The 21,467-nt window shown below is 33.3% G+C and overlaps 4 protein-coding genes across 5 annotated transcripts; all 4 read left to right on the top strand.

Annotated features, from left to right (window-relative positions):
- The first annotated feature begins 960 nt into the window (after positions 1-960).
- Positions 961-4,657, top strand: LOC111306904 (protein FAR1-RELATED SEQUENCE 11-like). 2 transcript variants are annotated; one of them, XM_022904903.2, is made up of 5 exons: positions 961-1,154; positions 1,228-1,280; positions 1,688-2,697; positions 3,092-3,535; positions 3,630-4,657. In XM_022904903.2, the coding sequence occupies exons 3-5, from the start codon at positions 1,729-1,731 to the stop codon at positions 4,485-4,487; spliced, it is 2,271 nt and encodes a 756-aa protein (XP_022760638.1). In that variant the 5' UTR covers positions 961-1,154; positions 1,228-1,280; positions 1,688-1,728; the 3' UTR covers positions 4,488-4,657. The 2 variants fall into 2 exon arrangements, with proteins under 2 accessions (XP_022760638.1, XP_022760639.1); XM_022904904.2 differs by having other exon boundaries at positions 961-1,280.
- Positions 4,658-5,317: 660 nt separating this feature from the next.
- LOC111307505 (uncharacterized) lies at positions 5,318-7,722 on the top strand. Its single transcript, XM_022905521.2, has 3 exons — positions 5,318-6,329; positions 6,417-6,670; positions 7,191-7,722. The coding sequence occupies exons 1-3, from the start codon at positions 6,171-6,173 to the stop codon at positions 7,576-7,578; spliced, it is 801 nt and encodes a 266-aa protein (XP_022761256.1). The 5' UTR covers positions 5,318-6,170; the 3' UTR covers positions 7,579-7,722.
- Positions 7,723-8,427: 705 nt separating this feature from the next.
- On the top strand, positions 8,428-11,619 carry LOC111306903 (importin subunit alpha-1a-like). Its single transcript, XM_022904902.2, has 11 exons — positions 8,428-8,794; positions 8,865-8,961; positions 9,036-9,127; positions 9,212-9,343; positions 9,462-9,647; positions 9,744-9,907; positions 9,987-10,065; positions 10,148-10,276; positions 10,404-10,531; positions 10,623-10,991; positions 11,121-11,619. The coding sequence occupies exons 1-10, from the start codon at positions 8,585-8,587 to the stop codon at positions 10,987-10,989; spliced, it is 1,584 nt and encodes a 527-aa protein (XP_022760637.1). The 5' UTR covers positions 8,428-8,584; the 3' UTR covers positions 10,990-10,991; positions 11,121-11,619.
- Positions 11,620-15,492: 3,873 nt separating this feature from the next.
- LOC111307504 (GATA transcription factor 15-like) lies at positions 15,493-16,706 on the top strand. The gene is made up of 3 exons (XM_022905520.2): positions 15,493-15,889; positions 15,989-16,144; positions 16,233-16,706. The coding sequence occupies exons 1-3, from the start codon at positions 15,869-15,871 to the stop codon at positions 16,527-16,529; spliced, it is 474 nt and encodes a 157-aa protein (XP_022761255.2). The 5' UTR covers positions 15,493-15,868; the 3' UTR covers positions 16,530-16,706.
- The last annotated feature ends 4,761 nt before the right edge of the window (positions 16,707-21,467 follow it).

The raw sequence follows: 21,467 nt of genomic DNA, 5'->3' as shown, positions 1-21,467 counted from the left end.
TTTGTTTTTATTATTGTGAGGTCAACCAAATAATACATCCTCTTTTGTCCACCTCATCTTTTCTTCCCCTTTCATTTATCATTAGTAGTGATTTAATAGTAATTTACATTCAATATAACTACTCTTACCATTATAATATTTACAAAACTTTCTTAACATCTGAATTTTTTGGGGGGTTAATTTTAAAAGTATCCTTTTTCATGTTGATCAAATGCATTCAAAATTTTATTCTTGAATTGTTTTTCATAAAAATTAAACCCAAATTGACAATAAAGAAAGTCCTCTTATATCAACTAAATTAAGTAATATTAAAGATATGCGGATTATCTTTTTATCACTTAATATGTTATTGAAATTGATACTTTTGAATGTTATAAATTCAAAAAAGCTTATACCTATAATATTTTTTTTAGTCAGGTAAGTAATAAGGTCGGATGAGTTTAAGGATAAATTAAGAATTTAAAATATATATATATTATTAAATGTTTATTGCTAGTGGTTTTTTTTTTTTTTTTTTTTGGGTTTTGCACAACAAAATGGACAAGGCCTTCATTGGCCCACTAAAATTTCAAGATCAGGCCATTTTTTTCAATTCAAGACCCATTTTACTTGGGCAAATTTCGGTTAACCAATAAACCAAGGCCACGAGCCTATGGCACAAGCCTTAGAAAATCAGGGTTCGCTCAACGTATGCCGGCGGGCGAAGGATAAGGCAAACCTGCCGCAAACGGCCAAACAGTGGGCCGAACAATTCACAAGCAACACGACATGCCCGTGAGAACCGTTGGGAGGCCACGCTCCTCCATCGCGCGTAACTATCTACCCAGAAAAACTATGCCCCCATAAATCCCGGTCTTGAAATGGACCCCACCAAAACCAATCAAACCACCATTGCATTTAGATCCAACGGCTAACAATAACATGCGCGCACGATAATATCGGGTACCACCCTGACGGCGCATGGTAGCCGATCTCCCCTGTGAAGAGTTATCGTTCTCCAGAGGATGCGCTCTGCTCACCCCTCCTCAACCTCCCCGCCAGTTTCATCTTTTCTCTATCTTTTCTTTTAACTTTCATCCTTTTTTAATTTCGGTTTCAGTTCGTTATTGACCGTTGTAAAAAACGTAACTTTTTTTCCATCAAAAATATTCCAGGTAGTTTCTTTTTCAGCTGTTTTATTTCAAGATTTGTTTTTTTAATTGATTAATGATTTGGGTTATTTTTTAGAGGGATTCAAATGGCTAAGAGACCAAGATTGCATTGAGAAATTTAGCTCTCAAGTAAGTTCTTTTTGCTCCAATTCAACCTTTAATCTTTCCCTTTGCTTTGGGTTTTTGATTGTTTTGATCAAGCTTAGTTTTTTGCTTGATTTAGATCAAAATTTGCTGGATTTGTGGAATACATAGTGGAATGCTAAGTACCCTTTAATCTGAAATGCTATTTTACACATTGGGTTAATGGAAGAAGTAGGTTTATTAATTTTTAAGTGTTCAATTATTAGTTATTAATGGATATTATGAGGATATGAAGTATTGAAAGAGATGAATGCTAGTTTGTTTACTTGATAGAATGTGGTTCCTTGGAAGCCAGGGAAAATTATGGTCTTGTTATTAGTAGCATTTTGAATTCATAGTATTACTTCTTCTGTGTCTGCAAATTTTGTTTGACTATTAATTGTTGTCTATAGGTTGTGTGTAACTGCAATTTCGATTATCTATTGCATAAAGAATGTCAGAAGGAACAAGTATGGTGATGGAATCTTCTGAAAATGGCACGGATTTATCTCAAGATGATACTGGAACTATGGTGGAAATGGCTGAGGACTCGATATTGTCACAACAAACTTCTGTGAATCTTGTTCCATTTATTGGCCAAAGATTCGTATCACAGGATGCTGCTTATGAATTCTATTGCAGTTTTGCCAAACAATGTGGTTTCTCAATCAGACGCCATCGAACTCGAGGGAAAGATGGGGTTGGTAGAGGAGTCACAAGGAGGGATTTTACTTGCCATCGAGGTGGATATCCACAGACGAAACTATCTGAAGATGGGAAGATGCAAAGGAATCGCATATCATTGCGTTGTGGTTGTCAAGCATATATGCGCATTGTCAAGCGGGCAGATTTTGATGTCCCTGAATGGCGTGTTACTGGCTTTAGCAACATCCACAACCATGAACTCTTAAAAGAAAATGAGTTGCACCTTCTTCCTGCCTACTGCACCATTACTCCAGATGACAAAGCTCGGATTTGCATGTTTGCAAAAGCTGGAATGTCAGTGAGACAAATGTTAAGATTGATGGAGCTAGAGAAAGGAGTTAAGTTAGGTTGTTTACCATTTACAGAGATAGATGTGAGAAACCTGCTACAGTCTTTCAGAAATGTTAATCGTGATTATGATCCCATTGATCTTATTGCAATGTGCAAAAAACTGAAAGATGAAAATCCTAACTTTCAATATGATTTCAAATTAGATGGCCATAACAGGCTGGAGCATATTGCATGGACTTATGCTTCATCTGTACGGCTATACGAGACATTTGGAGATGCTGTGGTTTTTGATACAACACACCGTATGGATTGTTATGACATGTTATTAGGTATTTGGGTTGGAGTAGACAATCATGGAATGACCTCTTTTTTTGGTTGCTTGCTTTTACGGGATGAAAACATGCAATCTTTTTCTTGGGGATTGAAGGTAAGAAACCTATAAGCATACTTTTGATAGAACTAAAGTTGTCTGCACAAACATTTAACCTCTCAATCACTCGGACTAGGGATCTACAATTTTCCATTTTGATGGAGCCCCTGCCCTGAACTTTGCACAATTTGACTTCACTTTCGAATTCATATCTGACTTTTGAATGCATTCAAAGTAAACTTTATGGGATATAAAAGTGCAATTGGAGTAAGTTAATTGCAAAGTTACAAAACAGTAGGGATTATTGGGTTTAAAGGTGCTATTGATGTATGTTTTGTTCTTTAAGTGTCTAGCCTTCTGCCTCTCATAATGTCCTTGTATTGTTCATACTTTTTTTTATCTTCTAAATGCATGTTCTTTCTAATTCTTCTTGTTCCTGATATTTATGCAGACATTTCTGGGCTTCATGAAAGGAAAGGCTCCACAAACCCTACTAACTGACCAAAATATGTGGCTTAAAGGGGCCATTGCTCTCGAAATGCCGGAAACCAAGCATGCTTTTTGCATCTGGCACATAATTTCAAAGTTCTCAGATTGGTTCTCTGTTCTGCTTGGGTCACGATATGATGATTGGAAATCTGATTTTTATCGGATTTATAGTCTGGAATTATTAGAAGATTTTGAAGAAGAATGGAGGGAAATGGTTGATAAATATATACTCCATGATAATAAGCACATCATCAGCTTATATGCATTGAGGACTTTTTGGGCTTTGCCATTCTTGAGGCCTTACTTCTTTGCAGGTTTGGCGAATTCATGTCAATCAGAGATTATTAATGCTTTCATCCAGAAGATTTTGAGTGCACAATCCCAACTAGATCAATTTGTGGAGCAGGTGAGCAAATTTTGATTTGTTCCTTTCCTCTTGAATAATCAGTTGATATAGATTTCACTAAACCTAATCATAATTGAACATTTGTCTTTCTCAGGTGGCTGAGATTGTTGAATTCAATGACCGGGCTGGTTCTAAGCAAAAGATGCAAAGAAAACTGCAGAAAATCTGCCTCAAAACCGGCTCACCTATTGAATCTCATGCAGCTACTGTTCTTACACCTTATGCCTTTGGTAAGCTCCAAGAAGAGCTTTTATTGGCCCCGCAATATGCATCCTTTCTGGTAGATGAAGGTTGCTTCCAGGTCAAGCACCATACCCAGATGGAGGGAGGTTGCAAAGTTATTTGGATTCCGTGTGAAGAGCACATTAGTTGTAGTTGCCATCATTTTGAGTTTTCAGGCATCCTTTGCAGACATGTTCTTCGTGTCCTTTCAAGTAATAACTGTTTCCACATCCCGGACCAATATCTGCCCAGCCGTTGGCGCATTAATAGCTCATCTTCCCCAAAACCATTAAGGAATGCAATGAGAGAGCATTCTGAAAAGATTCAGTTGTTAGAGTCCATGGCTTCAACACTCGTAGCAGAATCAATTGAAACAGAGGAACGCCTTGATGTTGCTTGTGAGCAAACTGCCATGGTTCTATCTCGCATCAAGGACCTTCCTAGGCCAACACATAGTGCAAATGATATTGTCTACAATTGTCCATCCGATTTGATTCTACCGGAGGTAGAAGATGCTGATGGAATTGTTCAGAGCTTAACAATTGGTACTTCTCATGAACCTCTCTCTTCAGGAAAGCTGAAGGAGAGAAGGCCAAGAGATGGGATTGATATTACTCGAAAGCGAAGACATTTTTCTGGCTCTTGCTGTGGGCAGTTTGGACATGATTCATCAGATTGTCCAATGATGGGAGGGGACAATTTGAATGGAGATGCATTAGGATATTTGTAGGCTAATCTCTAGAAGCCCATAGTAAGTTTACAAAAGAAAATGTTTGGTGTTAGTTAGCTACTGTGATGCCCTTCCTTCTTCCTTCCAAAATTCATCCACACAAAAGGATTTGCTTTGACTCCCTACTCCTAAAAATCATCAATGACAATCTAAATTTATTTGTATGTCCATCGGCATCAGCTTTGTGATTTGTTAACAGAATGATAAAATTAGTTCAGATGCAACTAGGGATGCAACTGTCGGGGCAGGATGGGTTTATACTCGTCTCGATTTTAATCCGACTCCTTAATAATTTTACCAATATCATTTTGATTTAATATCGAATTATTATTTATATACCCAATTCGATACATATATGTATAATTGTCGATGCATGATAACTTGAACTATATAAAATAATATTTCTATATTCTCAAAAGGTAAAAAAAATCCCATATGTCCATATGTAAAGATCTATCTTTGAACGTCTGGTTTTATTATGTTTTAATTAATTTTATTTTTCTTTGACTCTTTGGTGTTGGATCACAAAGAACGACTTTTACAAATATAAACTTAACTGTTTAAGTATGAATAGAAACTGTATATAAAGGTGTTTATGGAAAAAGATGAATAAATATATTTATATCTAATAGAACTCATATTTTTCAAATAAACCAGATAAGCCTAAAATGCACCGCTGCTAACCGACATGAAATATTCTTGAGTCCATTCTTTCATTTGTTCTTTTGGATAGCGCTTTAAAGTTCATTGGTTTCTACTTGTTCTAAAGTTGCCCGTCTCAACAATTATAACTTTAGGCACCTTCAAACTCTAATGTCTTCCTTGGTCAACATTAGTAGGCCAAAACTGTTTAGTTTTATTATGATACTATGAACTCGTGTATATTGCAGATGCCTTATTATTTGTCTATTTGTATTTGGTTCATTGTAACAAAAATAAGGTTCTACATTGATAACCTGCCCTGTTATGGTAACTCTCGTGATCAATTAAAGGTTGTTTGTTCGAGAATTCGATCCCTGAACATCCAATTGGTTGAATGGAGGCAATGAGTATTGGGATATGGATGCTGGTTTTCATGGTGCAAAGAGGGTGATTCGATAAAAGGTTGAAGTGTCCACTAAACTCCCAAGCTTGATGTGATGAAGGAGATGCAGCAGCACATGATGAGTACAATCATAAGAATTGGTAGGTCAGGTAAATCATGGGTCTAAGATGTGACCTCCAAAGTCCAAACAAAATCCTCTGCTTTTTGCAGCAGGAAAGCAGTTCCCTCAAATTTTATACGTTTGAACGTAACTAAATTAAACAGAGCTAAGAAAAAAATGCCCTTTGAGCCAAGGGTGAAGGAATGTGAGGACCAGAAATTCACTTTGAGCCAAAGTTGAAAACTGAACAGTTTACACGTGTCTTATGAGAAAGCTGTTTGTGGCCTGTGGTGAGGCTGTGACTTTTATCTTTAATACATGCAGAATAAGGTTTTTAAAGCCAAATTTTAGAACCGACAATCTTCCTTGTGTGAATACTTGACAGTAAAGCCCAGAACCTTGGAATCTTTGGCCTTTAAGCAACCTTTACTGCAAGCAATTCTATAATTCTTTCACTTTTTTGTCATGCAAACCATTTAATCCAATGTAGTCTTCTTCCGACACCCTGCATGAATTATCTTTGTTTTAGACTCCAAAAATGCCAAAAACAGTGGCTATCACACACTCTGATCTTGCACCAAGTCGTCGAAGCACTGAATTGGGTAGCAGAACTGGTGTTGTTCTCATGGTTTTAACCATTATCTGTGGCCTGTTCTGTTTCACCCTTTGCCTCATAGCAGAAGCCACTCGTTCTCAGGTACTTTCCAGGGTTTTCCTTTTTCCTAGACCTCAATTCAGATTACAACCTTAATCATATTTCTGAGACATGTAAATTGTCTTCCAGGAAAGGCGGGTGGACACTGAAGATAATGGAAAGGAAGTGAAATATGAATGTTTTTACAGCGGTAGTGGCAAGACACCATTGTTGTGTTCTGCTGTGGCATTTGTGGGGCTAGCTGTTGCCATGGTGGTTGAACATATGTACATGTTGATTGCAGTCAGTAAATCACCACCGCCAGCTTTGGTGTCTTGGGACCCTGACTCCACTCATGCCAAGACTCTTACCTGGCAGGCAGGATTTTTCTTTGTCACGACCTGGTAAGACATCTGACATCTGACATCTGACATCTGATCTGATCTGATCTGAATAGAATTTCCTTTTCAATCTTCACCCTATCTTGTCGAGGGAAATGATCCCATGTCCTTAATAATTATGGCTTATAAACTAGGACCTATACTCTTTTTACCAAAGATAAAACCTGATAAAATTGTGAGGTAGCCGTCAGCCCCCAAAGTGGACAATGCTTCGCGGTTGTAATCCAACAATTATTGCATCAATAGATCGCATTCCAAAAACTGTTCTGCATCTCAACATTCTTGGCTTGCCTGGCATCTTAATTGCATCACAAGTCATTTTCCTGCCTTTTCCAGGATGATTCTCTACAATGCCTTGTGAATTATGATTACCCTTTTGATTATAATACTATTTTACTTACAAACATCTAGCAGAATCTGCTTTAACAACAAATAAAAGCAAAGCAGCTGCCTTTCATGGAACAAGTCTGATTAATTAATGTTACAAAAATATAGCCTTAAAGTTTTCATTGATTCTGTATAGGCTTTGCTTTGCTGTGGGAGAGATTTTGCTGTTGATTGGAATGAGTGTGGAATCAGGACATTTAAAAAACTGGTCAAAACCAAGAGAGGGCTGCCTCATCATCAGAGAAGGCTTGTTCTGTGCAGCTGGTGTGTTTTCATTGATGACAGTTTTCCTGGCTGCTGGCCTATACATAACAGCATTGCATGCACAAAAAATGTTCCAAGAAGAGCAAAATGTGCGGCAACAGGTCCTTGAGACTTCTGTCCTATATGCGTCCCCGCCTGGTTCACCGCCCCGTCGGATGACAACCATGGCCAGAGAGGATCCAGTGATCACAGAATTTCCAAACCAACTACCAACATGTTCATATTCATGGGATTTCAACAAGCAATCAAATGGTGTTTAGAGCAAAGCAAACAAATGCCCTGGGTGCCTGTGGCAAAGCTGAAGGCACAAGCTAGAGCTGCATTTGCTGTAGGTATTGTATCATTCAAAAAAGCGAAATTGTATTGTATCATTCGATTTTTGTAAATAACTTTTATTGCAGAAATTGAGTGCATTGATTCTATAGATCATTAAATTGATGCAAAGTTTAATGTCCTAAATCCTAATGGTTGAGTCAAATTGAAGAGATTTGGGTAATGGGACGAGGAAGAAATCAACTTGTTGTTGCTCAAAGCCCGAACTTGGATTGGGCTCTGGGGAGAAGCTTGGAGTTGGAGGATCAAAAGTGTATATGCTTACTAGATCTTTTCCTATGGGCCCATTAGGTCTTGCATTTTTCATGATTTCACCATCCAAAAAAATAAAAAACACTTGTCAATCTATTTGCTTGTGTTAAAACTAATTAACATTTGTCTGCATGTTTCAAATATTGATTATGGGTGAAAAAAATAAAAAAATTAAAAATCGGTTCAAAATCATAATATTTAATTCAATTTGAATCAAATTTTTTATTTATTCAAATTAAATTTAAATATTAAATATATATATTAAATTTTAATTGAATTTTAAATGAAAAGATTAAAAAATTGAAAAATAACAAATTAAATCAAATTATATATTTTTTTAATTTTATATATCTTTTAAATTTTTATAAATAAAAATAATATTTTTATATCAAAAAGTTATTTGAAATTATTAAAAAAAAGGTTTAAGGATAAAATTTTTTAAATTTAAAATTGAGTTTTTTTTCTTAGGCAGAAAATAATAAAATGAAATTAATAAATAATTAAATATAAATATCGCCCACAACGTCTCTCCTAAGCCCTCACTAATCCTCCGCTCCACCACCCTTTCCCTTAGGCCCTCGTTAATCATTAGCTACAGCCCTACTAAACTCTCTAGGGTTTTTCCTTTCTTTCGAGCATTGTCCTTTGCCTAGGATTTTCGAAGAAACTCAGCCGTTGAATATGTCGTTGAGGCCGAGCACGAGAACCGAGGTCCGCCGTAACCGTTACAAGGTGGCGGTTGACGCGGAGGAAGGTCGCCGTAGAAGAGAAGACAACATGGTGGAGATCCGAAAAAGCAAACGCGAAGAGAGTTTACAAAAGAAGCGCCGTGAAGGCCTTCAAGATCAAGACTTCGCCCCTTCTGTTCACTCTTCTAACGTCGAAAAAAAGGTAAATCACAAACGCCTAATTAAATCCTCAAATTTATCCCTTAGTGATTTACGTTTTTTTTTTATTACAGTTAGATAGTCTTCCATCTATGGTTGCCGGCGTTTGGTCCGATAACGGTGCATCTCAGCTAGAGGCGACTACCCAGTTTCGAAAATTGCTTTCAATAGGTATTTTTATGCATTTCCCTTTGTTTTTCTTTTAATTTTATCTGAATTTAAAAAAAGTTGTTTTTTTTAAACAGAGAGGAGTCCTCCAATTGAGGAAGTGATACAATCTGGCGTTGTTCCTCGCTTTGTTGAGTTTCTTATGATGGAAGATTTTCCACAGCTTCAGGTGTGACTTCTTGATTGCTATTCTCTGTTTTTTGGCTGTTTAATTTCTATGTGAATTTTGGTAATATATTTTGAGAATCTGTAGTTTGAGGCTGCCTGGGCACTTACAAATATTGCTTCTGGAACCTCGGAGAACACAAAGGTAGTTATTGATCATGGGGCTGTTCCGGTTTTCGTGAAGCTTCTTGGTTCCCCAAGTAGTGATGTTCGTGAGCAGGTATATTTTAGAAGTCCTTTGAGTTAAGTTTGAGACTTGCAATTCTGGGATAATTGTGTTTTACCTAGTAAAGAGTATATAGATATTTGTAGTGAGTATTTTGCTTGTTAATTTTTAGGCTGTGTGGGCATTGGGGAATGTTGCTGGTGATTCCCCTAGATGTCGTGATCTTGTTCTCAGTCATGGAGCTTTGATGCCGCTGTTAGCACAGTTGAATGAACATACTAAGTTGTCAATGCTGAGAAATGCCACTTGGACATTATCGAATTTCTGCAGGGGCAAGCCACAGCCTCCATTTGAACAGGTTTTCATATTGTTCTGTGCATTGTTCATTTTTACCGCTTCCCCTTTTTTTTATGTCTTTAATTGAGATTTTAAATGTTGCGAATCTGTTGGTTAGGTGAGACCAGCTCTTCCTGCACTTGAACGTCTTGTTCATTCAAATGATGAAGAAGTTCTCACTGATGCCTGTTGGGCTCTCTCGTATCTGTCTGATGGTACAAATGACAAAATTCAAGCTTTGATTGAGGCAGGAATTTGCCCGCAACTTGTTGACCTTCTGCTGTGAGTAGAACACCTAAAAACATCTTTGGTCTTTTTCACTTTTCTGTGAACCTGGTAGTTTATACATGTATTTTTGCAGTAATCCGTCTCCTTCAGTGCTCATTCCTGCTCTCCGAACAGTTGGAAATATTGTGACAGGAGATGATTTGCAGACTCAGGTATGGTTTAAGATTCTGCCTCATTCTTAAGTTTTACTTCTTCTGCTTCTATTGGTTTTTATTTTAGGCCTTCCATTTTCAGTTTATTATTGATCATGGTGCATTATCATGCCTTCGGAGCCTGTTGACCCATAATCATAAAAAGAGCATAAAAAAAGAAGCTTGCTGGACTATCTCCAATATTACTGCTGGAAACAAGGAACAGATTCAGGTGAGTAGAACATGGCAATTTTTGCTTCAAGCATTTTAAAATTGTCTGAATTTACTGATTCACTGGCCCTTTTGCTACTGGAAGTTATTCGTTAAGCTATGTGTATTATATTTTAAAATTGTTGTAGGCTGTAATAAATGCTGGGATAATTGGGCCCCTGGTCAACCTACTTCAAAATGCTGAATTTGATATAAAGAAAGAAGCAGCATGGGCAATTTCAAATGCTACTTCTAGTGGTACTCATGAGCAAATCAAGTATGTTATTTGTTGATTCTTTTTTGTTGCTTCCTCAGTTTCATTGTCATTGAACTGATCACAAAATCATTCTCCTTACATGGACATGAAGATACCTGGTTAGTCAAGGATGCATAAAACCTTTGTGTGATCTCCTTGCATGCCCTGATCCAAGAATTATAACCGTCTGTCTAGAGGGGTTGGAGAACATTTTGAAGGTTGGTGAAGCTGAGAAGGCTGTGGGTGCTGGAGAGATTAACTATTGTGCCCAATTGATAGAAGACGCTGAGGGATTAGAAAAGATTGAAAATCTGCAGAGTCACGATAATAATGAGCTCTATGAGAAGGCAGTCAAGATTCTTGAGACTTACTGGTTGGAGGAGGATGAAGAGACACTTACCCCTGTTGATGGTACTCAGCAAAGTTTCCAGTTTGGAGGGAATGGGCTTCATCCATCTGGTGGATTCAACTTCAGTTGAAGGTTTGTATGGTGTATACTTAAAATATTTTTTTCTTTTCTAGATTTGAACCCCAAACCTGGAGGGTTGTTTATTTATTTGATGAATTTAACTGTTAACTCTACTGATCTAGTTTATTACTGAAATTGCAGGGCTTTATAGCTGGTTGGATTGGATTAAGCAATCCGTAATGCAGGTTACGACTGATACTTTGGGTCAAAGTTTGACGGCGGGTTTGGTCAGGCACCTTGACGGGTCTGGTTATATAGTCTGTCCAGTGTCCACTGTGGTCAACGAGGTGCGTAGTTAGGTCTATCTATACCAGATTTCCAAATATGGATGGGGTGGGTACCGTTATGAGCAGGCAAAGTTGTCTGCAATATATTTATTGTACCAGGAAATTACATGTGAAATGGTTCAATGCAATGCAATGGGAGGTGTCCCCTGGGCTTTAGCTTTGTATAGACAGGACCCCTTCACTTAAATGGGTATGTAGGTAAAGAGTTGCCTTGTGTTTGTTTGAGTCGAGTTCTTTCAGTCTCTAGATGGCCGGTATTTGCTTTCTCATGACTTGAATAATGTTGAATATTGAGTATTGATAAACCTCATTTTATGGCCTATTGCGAGAAGAGAAAAAGAAATTTAACACTATGTTTGGATTGAGAGGAGAGGAAAGAAAGTAATGGAATCAGAAAAAAAAAAAAATTCGGTTTGAATAAACTTTTAATTTAGAGGAAAAGAATGAGGTGAAAACTTAATAATTTTTTATTTTTATAAATATTCATTTTTTTAGTACTTCAATTTGGGAAAAAATTAAGAAAAAGAAAGTTGATAAAATTTTATTTTTATGAAAAGATTATTATATTTATATTTTTATTATGATATTAAATTTGATTATATGATTGATATCATCTATAAAGATAATTTTTTTATAAATATTTTATATAATATAATAGATTATAAATATTTTATAATTTTTTAAATCTTAATAACAAAATAAGTTAAATTATTATCAGAATAAATTAAAAAGTTATATTAAATACAAAATTAAGAGTAGATTAATAATTAATTAATATATTTTATCAAATTAAATATGTTTAATTTTGTTCAAAAAGATTTGTTTATATAAATTAGATAATATAAAAATATATTTGTATGTTATATATTATTTTATTAAAAAATATTATAATGAATTATTTTTTTATTATTTATTCAAATAATAGTTGTCAAAAAAATATTAATTTTAACTATCCAAACAAAAAAAAAAAAATGAATCCTTTTGTTTAAAAATTTTTATTTTTTTATTAATATTTATTCAAACATAATATAACAATATATTTCCCTGTATATTTTTCATCTAAGGATGATAACCTTTCCCATGATCATGTGACTCTCTCACTCATCATTTCGTTTTCATTTTTCTCATTCACAATTCACACATAACCATGAAAACAAATAAATGAGAAACCTTTTTTTTTTCTAAATTAGATATTTGAAGTACTAATTTGGACAGAAAAATAACCACTAAATCTTTTTACATAAAGAGACAGTGAAATTCTCAGTTATCAAATTTGTCTAATGCCTTTTTACTTGAATGAAAGAAATCATGACAGAAACCCATTTATTATTTCACCATCATTGGAGAAACAGTGTGTCATCCTTTACCTTATCTCTCTGTTTTGTCTCCACCAGATCTCAGTAAAAACAGTAACATGATTTTGGATGGAAATTGAAATTTTTGTGGTATGATGGGCCATGGTGTTGGTATAGTCCTTTTCCTTTTTACTGTCTGTTATTGACTGCAATTAAAAAGGCTTCAAGGTGCTTTCATTTTCCTTCACTGTCAACATAATATCTGACAAGATTTTGTCCCTTCAGTTGTATCTTCTTCATTTTTTTCCTTTATCAAATTCTTTGCCCTCAACAGTTGTTGATGCACACTCCTCATTCTCATTACTTTGAGCTATGTGCACCACAAGCACAAGCTGATATTCCTCCATCCAACCACAGATTGGAACCGCTCTTTCTTTCCTTGCCCATGTTGTTTCTGATTTATCTTCATTTCCCATTTAGATTTGTTTTAAAATAATTTATATCGTGCTTAAAGAATCCCGATAATTTTAAATACATAATATGATGCAAAAATAATAAGTAATAAATTGTATACATATATATATATATTTTATAATCATATTTTATATTTTAATCATATCAATACATTTAAAATATGATGTTATGCAATCGTATTTCGTATTTTACTCATGTTACACATCAATACATTCATATTTCGTATCTTACTCGTGTTATACGTTTAAGACATTATTAATTAATTAATCATATTTTAATCGTGTTAACAAATATAAATGACATGTTTGAACACATGTACAATTATGTTTTAATGTTTTTATTATAATATTATATTGATTTAATGTTAGATTATTAATTAGATATTTTTAGTATTAATTGCGTTAATCATGTTTAATTGTATTAATCATGTTGTATCATATTATTCATTTTTAAAATTAATTAAAATATAGTAATCATATCACATCATATGTAACACGCATAATAAACATATCACATTTATATTTTTATAATTTGTATCATTGAAATATTCACATTGTATTTATATTAAAATTATTCATATCATAAAAATTATGTCTAATATAAAATATAATATAATAACACGAATTATTATGCCTATTTTTTATGAAGGGAAGGGTTTGATGGTTTAAATTTTCAGCTATATTTGTTGTTACATTATTCTCCTCTCTTATCCTAAGGAAAAGATGGCAAGAATGAATGATAGAGAGATGTTGTGCTACTATACGATTCGGTGAATGACATCAAGGTCCCGTTACTCTTCTGACTTTCAAACCCCACACATGTCAACAAGATCGTTTAAAATCAAGTACCAATTTATGTACCTTATTGATATTAACCTCAGCAAATAAGAAATACTCCTACTAACAAGTAGCATGACTCAAATCTCCTGCCCAACTTACCCTCCTTTTTGTTTTTACTCTCTAATTTGGATTACATCATAAAATTAAACTCCATAAAACTATTATGATCAAACTTGGTAGATTATTTCTTAAAGTGCACTTTACAATAATGGAATTCGAATCATAAGCATGCATATGTATTTGAGACAATATTAGCCCTTGAGTGTTTTTTTTTTTTTTTTTCATTTATATAGATAAGAAATAAAGATGTCCATGGGTTGAATTGGATCAAATTTATTATTTAATTTTTTTTAATTCATCTAAATTTTAAATAAATTTAAAAATTATGCTCAAATTAATTTAACAAATTTTAATTTATTGTTAAAATCTTCTTAAAATTTAAGTAGACCTTCGAATTTAAATGAATAACTTGCATAATTATTAAAATCAAATCAGATCGTCAGTCCTATTAATTGAATCAATGAAATGCTGTTGAAATCGGTTTGATTTTAACATTAAACCAGTTTTATAATTAAACTATTTAAAATTGTTGTGAACTAGTGGCTTATATAATAAATCAGTAAACTGATTTTTTTTAACCAAACTAGTTTAATACTAATTAATAAATTTAGATAAAATATGAAAAAACCTTTCGAGTATTTAAAATAATCCAATTTAGCCCTTATGCTACTATTTCTTTTAAATAAACCCCTCAAATTTTATTTTCTACTATCAAAACCCTTGTATCATTATATTAATAATATGTTGGCATATTTTAAGACACAAGAATAATGATATTACAAAAAATATATATATATGATCTTAAAAAAATTAATTAATTGATACCGATATTAAAAATAATTATAAAATTAATATATAAAATTAATAAAAAATAAAATGTTAAGTAATTTTATTTCTAATTATAATTAATTATTCTATGAAATTTATATTTTAAAATTGATAGTTTATAATATATCTTAAAATTTATAATTTTATTATTAAATTATCAAATTATAATTTAAATTAAAATTTAAAAATTTAAAAATATTTAAAATTTTGTAATATTTTTTATTAAATCAACAATTAATCTGATAATTGAATCGTTAATCATATAACTCAAAATTTTGAACGATTTAATGTTTGAATCGATTATGATAATTATGATCATTTGAATTTTGAACATGTCTAATAAAAAATAGTAATAATCAAGGAGGATCACAAAAGTGACGGTACTATCCAGGATGACAATCGATCAATGAATCAATTGCCACTGTCATGGATGGGAAATGTATGTGCAGCATCTTATCAAACATCACATGCCACTGTCAAATTCAAAGATTTTTCCGGGAAAACAAACAGCAGACAAAATCAAAATTTGGAGCCAAACCAAACAAACAAACAAACAAAAAACCAAGTCAGTGGCGCCCTTTTTGTTGATTTTTGGAAGACCTTTTTTGGCGGGTGGCAACATTGGATAAAAACTGTACCAATCAATGGCATTTAAGTCATTTCATAGCCACTAAGCTAGGGTTTGGCGTCCCATTTATAAGGAGTTTTTTGGATCAGACCTCCATGAAGTGCTTTGTGTCGGTTTGATTCCTCTGTTTTCCTTTCTTTTTCTCTGTTGCTCTCCAAATCTTTCCAGCGAGAAATTCAGTCTCTCACTTTCCCTACTCTTTCCCTTTCGCATGTCGGTTTCCTTCTTCGGTTAACCCCCAAAACTTTAATTTCATTTATTCTTCATCACTTTGATCTCTTCTCTTCTGAGTCCCTTGGTATTTCTTTCTACTGCTTTATTTTTGTTTTGTTTTGCATCATTTTCCATCTGGGTTTTGCATATTTTGATCTCATAATATTTGTTTCTTTATCCAAACTAGCTTTATTTTCACCTCCCATTTCAACTTTCTGTGTTTAAGAACTTGGGTTGGTCTCAGATCTTCAAAATATAAAGTAAAATGCTGGATCCAAGTGATAAAGTGAGTAATCATAGCTCTTGTTCGTTTCTTGATTTGATCCGGAGGTTAGCCTCCCATTTCTTTAGCTGATTCTCTTTTTCTTTAATCTTTTTCATGCAGGGATCAGATTCTGAAGATCAAAACAAGAAATTCCCGGAAAGGGTTTCACCAAAAGAAGCCCAAAATCAAAGCTCAAGCAATGAAACAAAGAAAACTTGTGCTGATTGCGGTACCTCTAAAACCCCTCTTTGGAGAGGTGGCCCAGCTGGCCCCAAGGTAATATTTTTTTAATCATTTTTAACTTTTTTTTAATCTTTACTTTTTGTTTGGACCTGATCTGATTCTTTGTTGTTTTTGTTTGCAGTCTCTCTGTAATGCATGTGGGATTAGAAGCAGGAAAAAGAGAAGGGCAATTTTAGGATTAAACATAGGAGAAGACAAAAAATCAAAGAGAGGAAATAGCAATGGTAACAGCAACAGTTGTTCAAGTAACACTAAAAGTTTAGGAGATAACCATAACTTGAAGAAGAGATTATTGTCTTTAGGAAGAGAGGTTTTGATGCAAAGATCAACGGTTGAGAAGCAAAGAAGAAAGTTAGGAGAAGAAGAACAAGCTGCTGTTCTTTTAATGGCTCTTTCTTATGGTTCTGTTTATGCTTAGTTTATTTTTTTCTTAAAAAATATATATTTAGAGTAAAAAGTAACAGGATCTTTAGTGGGTATCTAACCATTTTCAAATGTAATCTGTGGTGACTTTTCCCTATCTTTGTAGTTCTTTTTTTTAGTGTTTGCTAACTGTATTTGAGGATGGGAAGTGTTAAGAAGTGAAGATTTCTCATTTTATTTTTCCTAATCTAATTGAAGTTGTTATTTGATGTTTTGTGGAGTTTGACATCGCAATTTGTGTTTTATAGATGTGTATTCTCGATTCCATTTCCAGGAAAGTAAAGGAATGAAAGGGGTATTAAGTTAGAATGGAAAGAAAGAAAAATGAATTTCCACCCAAGTCCCAAAATTTTCTAAGGCGCCAAACAGCATAAAGTATTGATGGGATTCAAAGATTTTCCCGATATTTTGATCTTTGCTAAACTAAAATAGCATGTACGGCGAAGGAATGTACTAGTAATAAACAAATCTGAGAAAAGAAAAACGGAAATTAATGTAGAAATTGGAGTCAACTATAAATTCTTTGATGTTGAAATGAGGAGGGCGACATCGAATTTTTGCTACTAAATGCTATTTTTTTAATTTAAATTTTCTATCTTTGAAAATCTATTTCAACGGTGAAATCAGAAAGCAAATATACAGGTATGATATGTGCTGACAAGTCCACGAGTAACTTTGACAATCTTTGAAGACACGTTCTGCTATGCAAAAGCATGTTGTCGTGTTCAGAATTATCAAGCTGCAACCAGGCAGGTTCAGTTTAGTAAAGTGCTTGGGACCATATTTAACCATGGGATTGACTATTGAATTAAGATCAAATTATTTTTGCAGATTGGATATAATCATGAGCTAAAAGCCGAAAAAATAGTGATGGGTAGTGAAAGAATTTACTGCATCTGTTTCTATTCGAAACGCTGTAATCATTCAGGTAAAAAGGCATGCAGGAGCTTTATTTAGCCACCCTAGTTGCCAGAATTTGCAGGGAGCTTTCAGCTTTAGACCCTTCCCTAGCTATGGCTAGAAGTGGTTGGAGAATGAAGACAAGCTATCAATGGCAGAACCACTTTACGGTTAGGCACCAACACTGCAGCAGATAGTATCGATGGTTTTTAGCAACCGGCATGAGCCATGATGCCCAATGGCACTCTTCAATTGTTAGCTACTATCTTTCAAAGCTAAAAGCAATGTGATATACAGTTAGGCAAATCTCGCACAAAACTTCCCATTGTGCAGGAATTAGAGTGAGGATCTATAGTATGCAACATTCTTTTTATATTTTCAAAAAAAAGTTATTTTTAAGATAATAATCCGTGATTTTCCGATCATAAAAGAGAAATTTTATTATGCTCAAAAGGTCTTTTTTATATCCAGTTATTTATAAGAATAGCTTGTTTTAGCAGAATTGGCTAGGATTTTAAGATGATCGATTGAAAGGAAAAAAAATGTAAAATAATTGATCATTTGATTTTGGGATTATTCAAAGAAGTTGGAATTGTCAGGTTCAATATGTTGTTGAAACTAATTTTTCTGCTAACAGGATAAAACAAAATGAAAATATGCTATCATTTGCGTTTGGGTTGATAAAGGAGGCCGACTCTCTGACATTAGTGTCCTTTAAACTTCAAATTTTTTGCAAGGAACTTGACAGCCAAAGCCCATAAAACTCCTATCGCCACCATTTGATGTTGAGCTTGATCACATGAGCTTGGAATGGAAATCCTGGCCCAGCTTAATATTACACTAGCAGATTCAGAGTTCAGAACTCTTTGTAGCCCAATTGTCTTTCTTATCATGGACCATAGGAGCCCATATAAATTTTTTTAAGGCTCGAAAATTAAATACAAAATTAATTCATATAATTATTTTTAAAAAACGATATCAAATAAATTTAAAATTTAAATCTTAACACTTAAAATATTTTCTCCTGTGATATTGTTCGTAAAAATAAAAGTTTAAGTTATGATTTAAAGCAGAGTTACTTACATGTTAATCATTTTAATCATTAAATGATTAACATGACAATGACTTACCCAAAAAGTGTCAAGAATGTTAGAAGTGTTGAACTTCTGCACATGTTAGCTACTGATTGAAAGAGAAAAGCATAAGTTAAATGTGCAAAGAAAGCTTGAGGAAGATTTATTAGCAAAGCACATCATCACCAAACATGCAAATATTGGGGTACGAGAGATGGGCCTTTGGCTGGCAGCAAACGAAATTGTCAGAGCTTTGACCCCACATTTTTGTTCACATGATTTGTTGCATCCATTAGCAAACCATGTCAAGTGGTGCCAACCCCTTTTTTGTGCTTTTACAAAGTGTATAATATTTTTATGCTTTATCTAAATCTAATATTCTCTCAGCATGGTTTTAAGAGTAAATTCTTTTACATCAACATAAAGCAATAAGAAATTTTATTCTCACAAAGATTGAAATCTGATTGATAAACCCTTGTCATGAAATTTGTTAAGACTATTTACATGTTCAAAGGTTAGATTGAATTTTTTTTTTATTAGAGTTTGTTAGTAAATAGTTAAAAATATTTTTTATTTTTAATTAATTTAATATATCAGTTCAATTTAATAATGCATAATGTCACGTTAGTTTAATTACATCATTATTTTATAAACTTTTCATATTTTATCAATAAATAAAATCATTCAAGTATTATTCATCCATTTGATTATTTCTTTTACTTTCTCTTTTTTTTTTTTTATCAATCTCTTATATTTCTGCTTCTTATTTGATTGTCAAAGTATAAATACCAAAAATACTTTTTATTTTTATTTTTAATCTCTCCTTTTTTTTTGTGTGATTTTAAAAATTTTATCCTCAATTCAAAATTCGAAATCAATATAATTATATTAGTTACATTAACAACTTAATTTGACATCAAAGCAAGTATGACAAGAGGCTATGGATCTTTTACATAGAAAGATTCCAACATTGCAAGAGCTACAGTCTAAGAAATTGTATTTCATATTAATCAATATTAAATTCAATCAGTAATTGTGGAAATTTCATATGGGTTGCCCTCAAAATCTTTTGTAGATGTAAAAGAGAGAGCCATATTCTCTTCACTTCTCCTTAGGATACCTTTGCCCACTTCACTGGACCCCACCATACATCATATTACATGCCATCCAGCTAATTGTCCCTGGAATTCTCACTATCATTCCCTCAAAAAAAGAAAAAAAAAATCAAGATTTTGGGTGATTGTCCCCACAATCTTGCCCAGCCTGTTCCTCCACAGTCCATCCACGCATTAACTTCACTTTCTCATTTGTTTTTATTTATATCGTTTTTGGGAAAGGGAAAATGTGGCATTTCTTGAGCCTTCAATTTGGGTAACTACGGTTCAATTAAGTGGATCTGACATTTCACTCTCCACAAACAATATGTTCTTCTGTCTTTTTTATCCTTTGATGATAAAATTTTAACACTAAAAATAAAATTAAAAAAGAAATAAAAAAAGGGGTCACTTTGAACAAAAAGGACATCCCACTTTTTCTCCACATGGAACTATGGAAAAGGTAGGGGTTAGGCCTTTTTAATAGAATGCCATTGTGAAGGCAAAGAAAAAGTTTGTTGAAGCATTAAAAAGTCCTAAAAAAAATAATGTAATATTGAATTACCTTGCTGGACCTGACATTGGTTTGATAAATAAGGGGTGCCCTCTGAAATTTGGGGTCCATGTCCCAAGAGCACATTGGTGGTCAATGGTGGGTCATAAAATTGAGTTACTACCATTGAGATGGGCGTGTCAGAGCTTCTCAGATGAACTCAATCAAGATCAGACCCTGCTAGATCCTGTTGGGTGGGCTGCTGCTGCCACCTACGGTAGCTGATTGGTCGGAGCCACCTGATCTAAAAGTCCTTGTAGAGTTGTAGTACTGGATTAGGTGGTTAACCCGAGTCTCCAAGGAGGGAAGTGGCCAAGGTCAGTAGATTGTAGCCACCAGCTTGAAAGAATCTTTCTTTCTTTTTTTTTTTTTTAACACAAATTTGTTAGATATGGTTTGAACAATTTATTACAATGAAGCTTTCACCAGTTGAGTAATTGACTGGCATTGGGCTTTATTACATTATGAGAAAAAAAAAAGGAAAATAATTTATTAAAGGGAAGTAAAAATGTAAAAGCCCTAAGTTCAACTACCTTACGACTGAGAAAAAAACACAAAATTAAAAATTAATTTAAAATTATAGTATTTAATTTGTCCAAATTACTTTTTTCATTTAATTAAAATTTAATTCAAATATTAAATATATATTAAATTCGAATTAAATTTTGAATTGAAATATAAAAAATATAAAACAAATTAAATTAAATTATATACTTTTATTAATTTTATATGTTTTAAATTTTTGTAAAATAAAATAATTATTATATATAAAAATTTATTTAAATATATAAAAATAATATATAAAAATAAAAAATTAAATTTAAAAACTGATTAATTGCACTAAAATAATTTAAATTTTAAAAATTTATAATTTTATATATTATTTTAAAAAATAAAACAAATGATCTAAACTGTTATGATCCCTGCTAAAAAAAAAAGGTAATATGCCTCGGGAGGACTTGAATTTCACCAAAACATAAAAGCATGTTAATATCTAACAGACCCACTTCACCTAAGTTTCAAACAAGTAAAAATTGATGCCCATCAATGAGCTTTTTACTTCAATACTCTTCAAAAATCAACTGAATGAGAGTTTGATTTAAGTAATGGATGCATGATCTCACTTCAAATGAAAGAAATGATGTGAAAGGAGTATTATAAACTGGCTTATTACCTCTAACTTGGGTTTATGGGCCAACAAATTTGGATACCAATCTTAATCCAAACCCCATTGATGCAACAGGAAACTAACGTGGCCATTCAGTAAACTACAGACAAAAAAGGGTGCTTAGCATGTAAACTCAAAAGCTCAA

Source organism: Durio zibethinus, chromosome 22, assembly GCF_047325235.1.
Source record: "Durio zibethinus cultivar Kanyao isolate XHJ-2024 chromosome 22, ASM4732523v1, whole genome shotgun sequence".
Classification (NCBI taxonomy): Eukaryota; Viridiplantae; Streptophyta; class Magnoliopsida; order Malvales; family Malvaceae; genus Durio; species Durio zibethinus.
This window is presented reverse-complemented; position numbering and strand designations above follow the sequence as displayed.